Below are 15,446 nucleotides of genomic sequence, written 5' to 3' on the forward strand. Positions count from 1 at the left end.
TGGAAGTTTAAAATATCAATTATTTGCTTTTCTCAGTTCTACCAACAATTGACTTTGCTGGAATACCTCAGAAGACAATTCATGTACCTGCTGGCAAGCCCATTGAGTTAGCTATTCCAATTGAAGGACGACCACCTCCAGCTGCATCTTGGTTCTTTGCTGGTTCTAAACTAAAAGAATCAGAACGCATCAAAACGGAGACTGTTGCCAAAATGGCTAAATTAACAGTGCGTGAGACCACTATACATGACACTGGAGAGTATACGCTTGAACTGAAGAACACAACTGGAACAGTTACTGATACAATAAAGGTTATAATCCTTGGTAAGGATTTATGAAACTAATTGCCCATGATCTTTCTCCATCTGAACTTTGTTACATCAGCAATATGATTCCTTTTCTCCACATTTTTTTTGTCTTTTAATTTTCTTTTTTTTCTAGACAAACCTGGACCACCTATTGGACCTATCCGAATTGATGAAATTGATTCAAATTATGTAACCATCTCCTGGGAGCCACCTGAGCTGGATGGTGGAGCTACCCTTAGTGGCTATGTGGTAGAACAGCGTGATGCTCACCGTCCTGGATGGCTGCCAGTTTCAGAGTCAGTAACCAGGACAATGTTTAAGTTCACCAGACTTGTTGAAGGTGCAGAATACGTGTTCCGTGTGGCTGCTACAAACCGCTTTGGAATCGGATCTTACCTGCAGTCTGAAATTATAGAATGCAAGAGCAGAATCCGTAAGGCTGAATTTTTGCTTATTATGTACCTTTAAAAATAAAAATACATATTTAAATGGGCTTATATATCCACACATAGATGAGATTTTTCTAGATGTTACTAATTCCTTTCGCCAAATAAAATAGTACATTATGATGCACGGTAGTCTTGTTATCGTTCCAGAGAAAAATGCCATCTAGAAATCTATATAGGTATTATAGATGCACTGCACAGAACCCGGATGGTAAACTTGGATTTTCTGCTCAGGTCTACCATTAGCCTTAAAAATTGCTTTACCCCATTACAAAAACAGGAGTATTTCACTGACCTAGTTTGTAGAGTACTTTGATATCTGCTGATAAAAAGAGTTTGATAGGACATTGATATTACATTGTCATTCACAATATGTTGCATATTACTAATGTGTAGAATCATTTGACGCTTTCTTCACTAATTCTGTGTTATGTTTTTACAGGTATTCCTGGTCCTCCTGGCACTCCAGAAGTGTTTGATATCTCTCGAGATGGCATGACATTAACTTGGTATCCTCCGGAAGATGATGGTGACTCACAGATTACCGGTTATATTGTGGAACGCAAAGAAGTTAGAGCAGATAGATGGATCCGTGTAAATAAAGTTCCAGTCACTATGACTCGTTACCGTTCCACTGGGTTGGTTGAAGGATTAGAATATGAACACCGAGTCACAGCAATCAATGCCAGAGGCACTGGGAAACCCAGCCGTCCTTCCAAGTCTGCTGTCGCCAGAGATCCAATTGGTAAGTAATTTCCTACAAAGATTAAGCACATCATGGCAGACGGGAATTATACCAGTAAAATTTACTCTTTTTTCTAATTTGGAAATTTATCTGGGTGTATTAACAAATGAGATTCTGACTGGAGAGAACCAAGAAAATATTAGTGAAAATCGTTCATTCTAAGTTTTCCTGTGTAAATCCTATAGACTTAATACAGATCATATGTTGCAAGTTAGCATTTATTACATCTTTTAAATATTCATAAAAAAGATCCCACCCCCGCATCTGATTTCTCTTCCAGCTCCTCCAGGTAAACCTCAGAATCCAAGAGTCACTGATACTACAAGAACATCTGTCTCCCTGGCTTGGAGTCCACCAGAAGATGAAGGTGGTTCTAAAGTTACTGGCTACTTAATTGAGATGCAGAAGGTTGATCAATTTGAATGGACCAAATGCAATACCACGCCAACCAAGATTCGTGAATACACCTTGACACATCTCCCCCAGGGTGCAGAGTACAGATTCCGTGTGCTAGCCTGTAATGCTGGTGGGCCAGGAGAACCTGCTGAAGTGCCAGGAACAGTCAAAATAACAGAAATGCTTGGTAAGACACTTCAAGTCTTAACTCTTATTATAAGTTGTCCTAAAAAAAGCATTTGCCTAAAGCAGGTATGATATCATCTGTAGAACAGACATAGCATGACATGTTAATTTTGTTTACAGAATATCCTGACTACGAACTTGATGAAAAATACCAGGAAGGTCTCATGGTGAGACAAGGTGGAGTTATCAGGCTTACAATACCCATTAAGGGTAAGCCCATCCCAATATGCAAATGGACAAAAGAAGGACATGACATCAGCAAGAGGGCCATGATTGCGACTTCTGACACTCACACAGAACTTGTGATCAAAGATGCAGAAAGAGAAGATTCAGGAACCTATGATTTGGCACTTGAAAACAAGTGTGGCAAAAAAGCTGTGTATATTAAAGTCAGAGTGATTGGCATTCCAAATCCACCAGAAGGGCCACTTGAGTATGATGATATACAAGCTCGTTCTGTCAGAGTAAGCTGGAGACCTCCTACAGATGATGGTGGTGCAGATATCCTAGGTTATATTGTTGAGAGACGAGAAGTACCAAAGACTGCCTGGTACACTGTTGACTCTAGAGTGAAAGGGACATCACTAGTGGTAAAAGGGCTCAAAGAAAATGTGGAATATCACTTCCGTGTTTCTGCTGAAAACCATTTCGGTATTAGCAAATCTCTCAAATCTGAAGAACCAGCAGTACCAAAGACACCTCTAAGTAAGTCTCCTTTTAGATTTTTTTTTTTTTTTTTTACAAAATAATTTTTAGTTACTACATTATGGTTCTAAAAGTGAAGTAGTATATACAAATGTTTTAATGCTACATCACTATTATTTCTATTATTTTTGTTATTATAATTATTAACAGATCCTCCAGAGCCTCCAAACAACCCGCCTGAAGTGCTTGATGCTACAAAGAGTTCTGTCAACTTGTCCTGGTCCAGACCTAAAGATGATGGTGGTTCTCGTGTAACTGGCTACTACATTGAACGTAAAGAGACATCTACAGAAAAATGGGTCCGGCATAATAAGACACAGATTACCACTACAATGTACACAGTAACAGGACTTGTTCCAGACGCTGAATATCAATTCCGTATCATTGCTCAAAATGACATTGGTGAAAGTGAAGCAAGTCCTGCTTCTGAACCAGTTGTATGCAAGGATCCATTCGGTAAGAAAATGTTTGCATTAACAGATCTTCTGAAGAGCAACTTAGTGCCATTTAGAGAGGAATTTATTTTCTGTATATATTTTAATTTTCAGACAAACCAAGCCAACCTGGAGAAATTGAGATCACTTCTATATTTAAGGACAGCATTACGTTAGAATGGGAACGACCTGAAAGTGATGGTGGCAAAGAGATCCTTGGCTATTGGGTTGAATATCGCCAGTCTGGAGAAAGCACCTGGAAAAAATGCAATAAAGAACGCATCAAGGACAGGCAGTTTACAGTAGGAGGTTTACTAGAGGCTACAGAATATGAGTTCCGTGTTTTTGCAGAAAATCAGACTGGCCTCAGCAGACCTCGGAGGACTGCTATGGCAGTGAAAACTAAATTAACATGTAAGCAAAAATATATTGTCATATTTGCTGCGATATTGTTGTGATTTGCTGTGTCATAAACCACAGTGCTGCACTTAACATGCTGCCTATTTGTTTTATATGTTGTCACATGACTGCCCTAAAGCACAGTCTTTCAAGTGTAAGAGGCACAAGTATAAATGAAAATTAATTTCCAGTAATATAGTAATAGAGGAAAATTTCATAGTCATCTTCATTATTTTTTAATTTTCTTTGTCATAGCTGGAGAAGCACCTGCCATAAAAAAAGAAATGCAGGATGTTACAACTAAACTGGGTGAAGCAGCTCAGCTGACATGCCAGATTGTTGGGAGACCTTTGCCTGATATTAAATGGTACCGCTTCGGCAAAGAACTGGTGCAAAGCCGAAAATACAAAATGTCATCTGACGGACGCAACCATACACTGACAGTAATAACAGACGAACAGGAGGACGAAGGTCTCTACACTTGTATGGCTACCAATGATGTCGGAGAAATTGAAACTAGTGGCAAGCTATTACTGCAGGCTCCTCCTCAGTTCCATCCTGGCTTCCCTTTGAAAGAGAAATACTATGCAGGTGCAGGTGGCACCCTTCGCCTTCACGTTGTGTATATTGGGCGACCAGTACCAGCAATAACTTGGTTCCACAGCAACAAACCTTTGAGAGGGTCAGAAACAGTTACTATTGAGAACACGGAGCATTATACTCATCTTGCTATTAAGAATGTCCAGCACAAGACTCATGCTGGGAAGTACAAAGTGCAACTCAGTAACACATTTGGAACGGTTGACACTGTACTTAATGTGGAAATACAAGGTAATTAATTTTATTTTCAGTATTTTTGTGGAATACTTTCTCAAATATTTACTGGCAAAAGAACTAAAAATATCATGCTTTTTCTTTTACAGATAAGCCAGATAAACCGGTAGGGCCGATTCTTATAGAGTCTATACTGAAGAATTCTGTGGTGATAAGCTGGAAACCGCCAGAGGATGATGGAGGTGCTATGATAACCAACTACATCATAGAGAAACGTGAAGCCAAGGAAGGAGCAGAATGGCAACTTGTATCTTCAAGCATTTCAGGCACAACCTGTAGAATTGTTAACCTAACTGAAAATGCAGGCTATTATTTCCGTGTTTCTGCTCAGAATACATATGGCATTAGCGAAGCACTGGAGGTTTCATCAGTTGTTGTTATGAAGCCTCCATTTGGTAAGTGGACACCAAAATTTCAATTTCTGTATGCGCCTGTAATTACTAAGGTAAGCTCACTTCAGTTTTCAAACCTTTTTATTTTTTACAGAAAAACCAGGACAACCTGGTCAGCCAGTAGCAAGTGCTGTCACAAAGGATTCTTGTGTTGTCTCATGGAAGCCACCTGCAAGTGATGGTGGTGCAAAGATTAGAACTTATTATCTCGAGAAGCGTGAGAAAAAACAAAACAAGTGGATTTCTGTAACAACAGATGAAATTCGCGAAACCGTCTATTCTGTGAAAGATCTTATTGAAGGTCTTGAATACGAGTTCCGTGTAAAATGTGAAAATCTTGGTGGTGAAAGTGAGTGGAGTGAGGTATCACAACCAGTCATTCCAAAATCTGATGTACCAATTCAAGCTCCACATTTTAAGGAAGAACTAAGGAATCTGAATGTGAAATTTCAAGCTAATGCCACATTTGTCTGCAAAGTCACTGGTCATCCTAAACCAATTGTCAAGTGGTACAGACAGGGCAAAGAAATCATGCCAGATGGTGAAAAGATCAAGATACAGGAATTCAAGGGTGGCTATCACCAGCTGGTCATCACAAATGTAACGGATGATGATGCCACAGTATATCAAGTTAGAGCTACCAACCAAGGAGGATCTGTGTCTGGCACTGCCTCTTTGGACGTTGAAGGTGAATGAAGGGTCTTGATTCCTAAGACAAATTCTTCTTAAGCTTTGAATATTTAGACTATTAGTGCCCTTCTCATGTGCTTTTTGTCATGTGTTTTTTCTTCCTCTTTCTATTCCAGTTCCTGCAAAGATTCACTTGCCCAAAAACCTGGAAGGCATGGGAGCTGTTCATGCCCTCCGCGGGGAAGTAGTGAGCATCAAGATTCCATTCAGCGGCAAGCCTCATCCCGTGATCACATGGCAGAAGGGACAAGACCTCATCGATACTAATGGACACTACCAAGTCATTGTTACGCGATCATTCACATCTCTCGTTTTCCCAAATGGTGTTGACAGAAAAGATGCAGGTTTTTACATTGTTTGTGCCAAAAACAGATTTGGAATCGATCAAAAAACAGTTGAATTAGATGTGGCTGATGTGCCTGATCCACCAAGAGGTCTGAAGGTAACTGACATTTCAAGGGATTCAGTCAACTTAACCTGGAATGAACCAGCTACTGATGGTGGAAGCAGAATCATAAACTACATTATTGAGAAACGTGCTACAACAGCAGAGCGATGGATTCGTGTTGCACAAGCTCGTGAGACACGATACACAGTGGTGAACCTGTTTGGCAAGACCACCTACCAGTTCCGTGTAACTGCAGAAAACAAGTTTGGCCAAAGCCAGCCTTCTGAACCTACTGATCCAATTATAACAAAGGAAGATAAGACCAGAGTAATGAACTATGATGAAGAAGTTGATGAGGCCAGAGAAGTCACCACAGTTAAAGCAGCTCACTGTTCTACAAAGGAACTCTATGACAAATACATGATTGCAGAAGAGCTTGGACGTGGGCAGTTTGGCATTGCACACCGCTGTGTTGAGGCAGTTTCAAAAAAGACTTATCTGGCCAAGTTTGTCAAAGTAAAGGGTGCTGACCAAGTTTTGGTAAAGAAAGAAATTTCCATTCTAAACATTGCTAGGCACCGAAATATCCTGTATCTTCATGAATCATTTGAGAGCCTAGAAGAATTGGTCATGATCTTTGAATTCATTTCTGGAGTTGACATCTTTGAAAGAATCAGTACAGCTTCATTCGAACTGAATGAAAGAGAAATAGTAAGTTACGTACGCCAGGTCTGCGATGCACTAGAATTTTTACATGGCCACAGCATTGGACATTTTGATATTAAACCAGACAATATTATTTACTTCACAAGAAGAAGCTCTGTAGTTAAAATTGTTGAATTTGGTCAAGCAAGACAATTGAAGCCTGGAGACAGCTTTAGACTCCAGTTCACTTCTCCTGAATATTATGCGCCTGAAGTACATCATCATGATTTGGTCAGCACAGCTACTGATATGTGGTCAGTTGGTGCTCTAACGTATATACTTCTCAGTGGCATTAATCCTTTCATTGCTGAAACAAACCAACAAGTTATTGAAAATATTCTAAATGCTGAATACAACTTTGATGATGAAGCATTCAAACACATAAGCATTGAGGCCATGGACTTCATTGATCGCCTACTAGTAAAGGAAAGAAAAGCTCGGATGACAGCTGCTGAAGCGCTTAACCATGTGTGGCTAAAACAGCAGACAGAAAAGACCAGCACTAAAGTCATCAAGACCTTGAGGCACCGGCGTTACTACCAAACTCTAGTAAAGAAGGAGTGGAACACAGTTGTGTCAGTAGCCCGCATTTCCTGTGGAGGCGCAATTAGATCTCAGAAAGGCGTAACGGTGGCTAAAGTTAAAGTTGCGCCAATAGACATTGGCCCCATTGCTGGGCAGATAAAGCATACTGTTACAGAAGAAGGAGGACATGCTAAATACGTATGTAGGATTGAAAACTATGATCAGTCCACACAAGTCACATGGTACTTTGGTATGAGGCAATTAGAAAGCAATGAGAAATATGAAATCAAATACGAAGAAGGTGTGGCAACCATGTATGTCAAAGATGTTTCTAAATCCGATGATGGTACCTACAGATGCAAGGTAGTAAATGACTATGGTGAAGACAGCTCTTATGCAGAACTTTTTGTTAAAGGTGTGAGAGAAATTGCTGAGCACTACAGATGCAGAACTGTTAGGAAAGTGAAACGACGGGTTGATACTATGAGACTATTAGAGCGTCCACCAGAATTTACTCTGCCTTTGTATAACCGCACTGCATACGTTGGAGAAAATATCAGATTCGGAGTAACTATAACAGTTCACCCGGAACCTCGCTTAACATGGTTCAAATCAGGCCAGAAAATCAAACCTGGCGATGATGATAAGAAGTATACTTTTGAATCAGACAAGGGTCTTTATCAACTCGTCATCAATAATGTCACTGAGGAGGATGATGCTGAATACAGCATTGTGGCACGCAATAAATATGGCGAAGACAGCTGTAAAGCTAAGCTGACCGTGATTCCACATCCACCTCCAGCAGATGCCACACTAAGGCCAATGTTTAAAAGACTGCTGGCAAATGCTGAATGTCAAGAAGGCCAAAATGTCAGTTTTGAGATCAGGGTATCTGGTGTACCAAAACCAACACTGAAATGGGAGAAAGATGGTCAGCCTCTATCCTTTGGTCCTAACTTTGATATAATTCATGAAGGTTTAGACTATTACGCTTTGCATATCAGAGATACTCTACCAGAAGACAGTGGTTATTACAGAGTTACTGCTACAAACAGTGCTGGATCTACAAGCTGTCAGGCTTATCTAAAAGTTGAACGCTTGAAATATGTCAAGCGTGAGTACAAGACTGAAGAAGAGCGGGAGAAGCACGTACAGAGGCAAATTGACAAGACCTTACGAATGGCAGAAATCCTTTCTGGGGCTGAAGCTGTTCCACTGACACAAACTGCACAAGAGGCTCTCAGAGAAGCCGCTATCTTATATAAGCCAGCTGTTAGCACTAAGACTGTCAAAGGTGAATATGAAATTAAGAAAGAAGAAAAGAAGGAAGAAAGAAGACTTCGTATGCCATATGAGGTCCCAGAGCCTCGCAAACATGTGCGCACTACTCTTGAGGAAGATCAGAACATTAAACACTTTGTACCTCTGTCAGACATGAAGTGGTACAAGAGGCTGCGAGACCAGTATGAAATGCCAGGAAAACTTGAGAGAACTGTTCAGAAACGCCAGAAACGCATACGTCTTTCCAGGTGGGAGCAATTCTACGTGATGCCATTGCCACGAATTTCTGATCAGTATAAGCCTAAATGGCGCATACCAAAGCTAACGCAAGACGATCTTGAAATTGTGAGACCAGCACGTCGGCGTACCCCATCTCCAGACTATGAATATTACTACAGACCAAGGCGGCGATCACTTGGTGACTTGTCTGATGAAGAATTACTCCTGCCTATCGATGACTATTTAGCCATGAAGAGAACTGAAGAGGAAAGGCTGCGCCTTGAAGAAGAGCTGGAGTTAGGCTTTTCTGCTTCCCCACCAAGTAGAAGCCCCCCACGCTTTGAACTGTCTGCCCTTCGGTATTCTACTGCAGGAACACAGGTCAGTTCAGAGGAAGAAAGAAAAAGAGAGCTGAGGTATTCACGCTATCACATCCCAACCAAAGCTGAGACCAGTGCAAGCTATGCAGAGCTTCGTCAACGCCATGACAGGGCTGCCTACAGACCACCTAAACAAAAGCAAAGAATAATGGATGAAAGAGAGGATGAAGAATTGCTCCGTCCTGTTGGCACTGCTCAACGACTCTCTGAATACAGGAGTGAGCTCGAATATATGGCAGAGGAGGAAAAGAGTAGACTCAGGAGAAGGAGGGAAGATAACTGAGATCACATCAGAAGAAGAAGAAATAGAAATGGTGCAACACGTTCACAGGGAATTTTCACCTCCCTCTAGATTACTAAGGAGAAGAAGATCTCTTTCTCCAACTTACATTGAGTTAATGCGTCCTGTATCTGAATTAATTCGGCCCCGCTCACGGCCTCCTGAAGAAAGTGAGAGAAGATCCCCAACACCAGAGAGAACTCGACCACGCTCACCTAGCCCAGTATCTAGTGAAAGATCAATCTCCCGGTTTGAGAGGATGGCAAGATTTGATATATTTTCTAGATATGAGTCCATGAAATCTGCTTTGAAGACTCAGAAAGCTATGGAAAGGAAATACGAAGTTCTGACTCAGCAGCCTTTCACCCTTGACCATACTCCTCGCATTACCCTGAGAATGCGCTCACACCGGGTACCATGTGGCCATAATACCAGGTTCATTCTAAATGTCCAGTCAAAACCAACTGCTGAAGTGAAGTGGTACCATAATGGTATTGAGCTCCATGAGAGCAGTAAGATACATTTTACTAATACCAGCGGTGTATTAACTCTGGAGATTCTCGACTGCCACATCGATGATAGTGGAACATACCGGGCTGTATGCACAAACTACAAAGGGGAATGCTCTGATTACGCAACACTAGATGTTACTGGAGGAGATTACACTACATACTCTTCCCAGCGGAGAGATGAAGAAGTACCAAGGTCAGTTTTACCTGACTTGACAAAAACAGAGGCATATGCAGTCTCCTCATTTAAGAAAGCATCTGCTACAGAAGCAAGTTCCTCAGTAAGAGAGGTCAAATCAGAAATGTCAGCAACAAGAGAATCACTTTTATCATATGAACACTATGCTGCTTCTGAAGAAAAAATCACTGCAGCTGAAGAAAAATCATTGGAAGAAAGAACTGTACACAAGGCATTTAAAAGCACTCTACCAGCAACAATCCTTACAAAACCACGGTCAATCACAGTTTCTGAAGGGGAGACTGCAAGATTTTCCTGTGACGTTGATGGTGAACCAGCACCAACAATAACATGGTTCCGTGCAGGTCAACCCATTGTTTCTTCAAGGCGCTTCCAAGTAACACGAACACAGTACAAGTCTACCTTTGAAATCTCTTTGGTCCAGATGTCAGATGAAGGAAGTTACACTGTTGTGGTGGAAAACTCTGAAGGAAGACAGGAAGCGCATTTTACTTTGACCATTCAAAGAACAAAAATTCCCGAAAAAACAATTACATCACCTCCAACAATCAAATCTCCCGAGCCTCGTGTAAAGTCTCCAGAGCCAGTTAAGTCTCCTAAACGAGTGAAATCTCCTGAACCCATCAGCAGCCCCCCAAAACCAAAGTCACCACCTGGAGACAAAACAGTACCAGCAGAGAAAGTACAATTACTAACTGCTTCTCCACCAAAGATAAAACAGCATCTGAAAGCAGAAACTCTTGGAGATAAGGTAAAGTTATCCTGTGCAGTTGAAAGCAGCGTTTTAAGTGTCAGAGAAGTGGCTTGGTATAAGGATGGCAAAAAACTGAAAGAAGATCATCATTTCAAGTTTCATTATGCAGCAGATGGCACCTACGAACTCAAAATCCATGAGCTTATGGAATCTGATAAAGGAGAATACACCTGTGAAATTATTGGGGAAGGAGGTGTTTCAAAAACTAGCTTCCAGTTTACTGGCCAAGTATTTAAGAATATCCATTCCCAGGTAAGAGGTATATCTGAAACTCGTAAATCAGTTCAGAAAGAAGATGAGGTGCTTACAGTTTCTACTCAGAAGAAATCAGCAGTGGCAACTGAAGAAAAAGCAGCAGTTCAGGAAGTCATTAAAAAGTCAATTGTTACTGAAGATGTCAAACAATTGAAAGCAGAAATTAAAGCTTCTTCAACTAAAATGACAGTGTCCGAAGGGCAGAAAGTGACGTTGAAAGCCAATATTCCTGGTGCCTCTGAAGTAAAATGGGTGCTGAATGGAATGGAGCTGAGAAATTCAGATGATTACAGATACGGTGTTTCTGGAAGTGATCACACACTAACTATCAAAAAGGCTAGTAATACAGATGAAGGTATACTCACCTGTGAGGGTAAAACTGATGAAGGCATTATTAAATGCCAGTATGTTCTGACCTTTTCTAAAGAGCGCTCCAACGAACCAGCATTTATCATGCAGCCTAAGTCTCAAAATGTCAATGAAGGACAAGATGTATTGTTCACCTGTGAAGTTTCTGGTGATCCTTCTCCTGAAATTGAGTGGTTTAAGAATAATCAACCTGTAAGTATTTATTTATTTACTTGAAAAACTAGAATTATTCATAAAACTCATCTTAATGAAACCATTTTTTTTCCCCCTCCTCAGATTGCTGTTTCATCGCACATCAGAGTAACACGCTCTAAAAACATATATTCTCTTGAGATTCGGAATGCAGCAGTGAGTGACACCGGAAAATACACAGTCAAAGCAAAAAATTACCACGGGCAGTGCTCTGCTACAGCATCTTTGACTGTACTCCGTAAGTTTGTTCTCCGGGTCTTGTGTTCAGACTAATCACAACTTTTTGCTGTGGTGTGTCTACTAAAATGACTTATGATAAAAGCCACTGGTAATGTTGATTTAGGTATTTTAACAAGTTCCTATTTCTTTTGTATATTATATATACAGAACTAAAACAGCATTAGAAATCTTCATAAGACCCACAGAGAAGCACACAGATGCTCTATTACATCAATATATGCATGTTAGAAGGAATGCTCATAGCTTTCTGTTAAGATGACTGTGTTAAAACCTTGGTGCTGGCAATTACTCTTTCCTCATTTACTAACGGAATCTGTTCCAATAAAACAAAGTAATTCCACAGTTAAAAATTTTTATGGTAACTTAGCCATAACTGAACTGTGTTTAGTATTTTATTGGCTGTACCATATCCCAGTTCCTAGCATCAAGGGATTGCTGTGATTTGCTTGTATGACTGTGCTTGGGTTTAAAGGAAAGCTACAGTGATTGAGCTTTTCTGTTGCCTTTTATAGCTACAGAACAATGCAGTGAAATACAGATTTTCCTATACCATGCTTCTAAGAACTTGAAAATGTTTCACAACTTCTACAAACATGAACACAATTTCTCATGTCTATTTCTAGTAATGGTTCTAATAGGAAATGCTGTGTGATGACCTGTTTCTTAAGTATGTTTTTCCTTCAAGCTCATACATACTAGCAACAGTTCCATTTCCTACTTGTTTCATTTATAAATTAGTTTGTGATTTGGACATCTTGTATCAAATGATTGTAAATAATTTTATACTCCACTGCAGTTTTCCATTGAAAGCAAACTATGCTGTCTCTTCATTTCTGTAAAGTTAACCATATAGAACTGCATGACTTTGTTCGTTAATGTGACGTTATTGGTTTTTCCTTCTATGTTTGCGATGCTCCCCAGCTCTAATTGAAGAACCTCCAAAAGAGGTAGTATTGAAGACAAGTGGCGACGCAAGCATGCACAAAAGTTTTTCTTCTCAGTCCTTTCAAATGGCTTCTTCTAAACAAGAGGCTTCATTCAGCAGTTTCAGCAGTAGCAGCATGACTGAAATGAAATTTGCAAGCATGTCTGCCAAAAGCATGTCCTCCATGAAAGAATCCTTTGTAGAGATGAGCTCCAGCAGTATTATGGGGAAATCTAGTATGGCTCAACTGGAGAGTTCAACTAGTAAAATGCTTAAATCAGGTCTGAGAGGTGAGCAATACAATTACTGGTAGAGTTAGTGCTTCAAATATCCTGAAGTAGTCCTCAAAGTAAGCCTGCTGCATGGCTTAGTGGAAACAGACTAACTTGGTATTTCTTCTCCTGTTTTGTAAAGGAGTACCACCCAAAATTGAAGCTCTCCCATCCGATATCAGCATTGACGAAGGAAAAGTTCTCACACTATCTTGTGCCTTTTCGGGCGAACCTGCTCCTGAAATAACATGGTACTGCAGAGGGAGAAAAATTACCAGTCAGGACCAGCAAGGCAGATTCCACATTGAAACCAGTGAAGATCTAACCACCCTGATCATCATGGATGTCCAGAAGAACGATGGTGGACTTTATACCCTGAATTTAGGAAATGAATTTGGTACTGATTCTGCCACTGTGAATATTAATATTCGATCAATTTAGAGAGCTTGATCTGTATTATTTACACTTGTCTTTTTACAAGTGATTCATATATGGACTGAAATATCTGATCTGTAAATATAAAAAAAAATATTTTTGTACCTACCTGAATGAGACAAAGTCCAGAGCTATACATTATGACTTATAGTCATTATTGACCTAAGAATTTGAAACACTTTTTTCACTGACATGTACATACTGTATATAGCCGAAGTTAACGGTTATGAAGTTTTGTACCATTTATTTTATGACATTTTGAAACGTAACTTTTGGAACTAACAGTTGGTAGGAGAAAGTTTCCTAGCAAACGACTACCCTGCTCAACATTTAACTAATTTTTGCGCCTCAACTCATTGTTGATGTCTAAGAATGCCTCAACAGGTAGAGAGGCTCCCTGTTGAAGATTACCTACACCTAAGAGATGATACTGTGCATAGTATTTCATACATGCACGAATATTTATGTTGAATCAGAAATGTAAGGCATTGGTGATGTTTGCAATTACCCTCCTGTAAGCATTGCTTTAATGTTTTACATTGGATCTGATTATGTCATGATTTCCATACCTGACTGACAATTTTTGGACAAAGTGCAAGCGGCCAGCACTTTGTTCACCCACTGTCCGAGTACTGTTTCTGACATATTGACTGCCTGAATAGCTTTAAAAAAGTAACATCACCTGGCCATCCCCTTAATCAATGAAGCTATTTAGGTACTCAAGTGCAGCAGCAGTACCCCCTCTCGGAGGTTCGTAGGGTGCAGTGATTGAGTTTGTGTAGTAGTATTAGACATCCAGTAGTCACTTACAGGCAACTAAGCAATGAACCACAGTTTGAAAGGAAACTGTTGTTACAACATCAAATACCGCTCCGCACTTCAATTTGCTTTAGTTCTCCTAATGTAGTAATAAGTCTTGTTAGCTGTTGAACCTCCTTGAGATAGAATTGTTCATTTGAAATAAAGCATGCTTTCTGCACCATAAAATCTGCGACTCCTTGTTATTTATTTATTATGCTGTTTTTACAGTTCCTGTACTACACTACAGAAAAAGAGTTGCTGAAAGACTGGGTAGAAATGTAATTCTCGAATGTAAACAAGGTAGCTAACTGTTGGAAATCCAGCCATCTATCAGAAACAGCCTGGCCACCAGAAAGTCAGCCTTAAAAAAAGTCAGCCTTAAAAAAAAAGTTTTCTTCATAGGTTCTTCATTGACAATGGATAAATTCTAGCACATGCCTAAGCATTATGCTGTTCTTATTATCCCTCTGTTAAGTGAATTTCCAGGCCTTCCACTACACCCTATATGGATCAATTGCTAATCTCTCTTCTTTATAGTGGTTAAAAAACTGCTGAAAGTGGTTAAAAAACTGCCTCCAGAAAACCTGGCTATCGCCTCCTTTTTTTGGCAGCTGCAACTACTATAGACTAGTTGACCTTAATTGCCTGGATCTACAAGTTCTCACCTCCCATGGGTGATTAAGGGCCCATGCCCCACCAGTTCTTCATCCCTCAAGTCAGCTGACATATCTATAGGAGCAAAGCCTGTCTTTACATTCCTGGGGGCAGAATCACAAATCGCATGCAGGCAGGTCACAATTCCGGTTATCTACGGGAAAAGAGTATCAAGGTCAAAGGAACAACTCTGCTTCTAGAATTCACTCTGGTCAGTAGGAAAAGCTGAAGAGTAAATATACTCACTGCAGTGCAACACTGCTTCAGAAGCTGTAAAATTCTCTTAAGTGAAGCACGAGCATTACTTAGCAACACTATGCATCACTATGACTCCCAGCATACTACTACTACTACAAAAAAGCAGCTCAAGTTCATCAGAAGTACTAAAGCAGGTAGCATGTTTAAAAACCTATTCCAAAAAGACTCACTATAGAAGCAGACTTTTTTTTTTTTTATTTCCTATAAACCTATATACTGTCAACCACTAGCTATCCAAATGATGCAGGAAAGCTAGTAAGTGGGGATAAA

At 40.1% G+C, this 15,446-nt stretch overlaps 1 protein-coding gene across 1 annotated transcript in view; it reads left to right on the top strand.

Moving 5' to 3' along the window:
* The window catches only part of TTN (titin), a 246,273-nt gene extending 231,826 nt beyond the window's left edge, over window positions 1-14,447 (top strand). The window contains 15 exon segments of the mRNA XM_009333163.1: window positions 37-324; window positions 442-741; window positions 1,197-1,499; window positions 1,780-2,082; window positions 2,202-2,786; window positions 2,937-3,242; window positions 3,335-3,634; window positions 3,875-4,450; window positions 4,543-4,848; window positions 4,940-5,533; window positions 5,652-9,306; window positions 9,308-11,591; window positions 11,676-11,829; window positions 12,753-13,046; window positions 13,171-14,447. Of these exon segments, the coding sequence (XP_009331438.1) occupies window positions 37-324; window positions 442-741; window positions 1,197-1,499; window positions 1,780-2,082; window positions 2,202-2,786; window positions 2,937-3,242; window positions 3,335-3,634; window positions 3,875-4,450; window positions 4,543-4,848; window positions 4,940-5,533; window positions 5,652-9,306; window positions 9,308-11,591; window positions 11,676-11,829; window positions 12,753-13,046; window positions 13,171-13,469 (10,547 nt within the window). The 3' untranslated portion in view covers window positions 13,470-14,447.
* The last annotated feature ends 999 nt before the right edge of the window (window positions 14,448-15,446 follow it).

Source organism: Pygoscelis adeliae, unplaced genomic scaffold (genome assembly GCF_000699105.1).
Source record: "Pygoscelis adeliae isolate BGI_AS28 unplaced genomic scaffold, ASM69910v1 Scaffold160, whole genome shotgun sequence".
In the NCBI taxonomy this organism is placed as follows: domain Eukaryota; kingdom Metazoa; phylum Chordata; class Aves; order Sphenisciformes; family Spheniscidae; genus Pygoscelis; species Pygoscelis adeliae.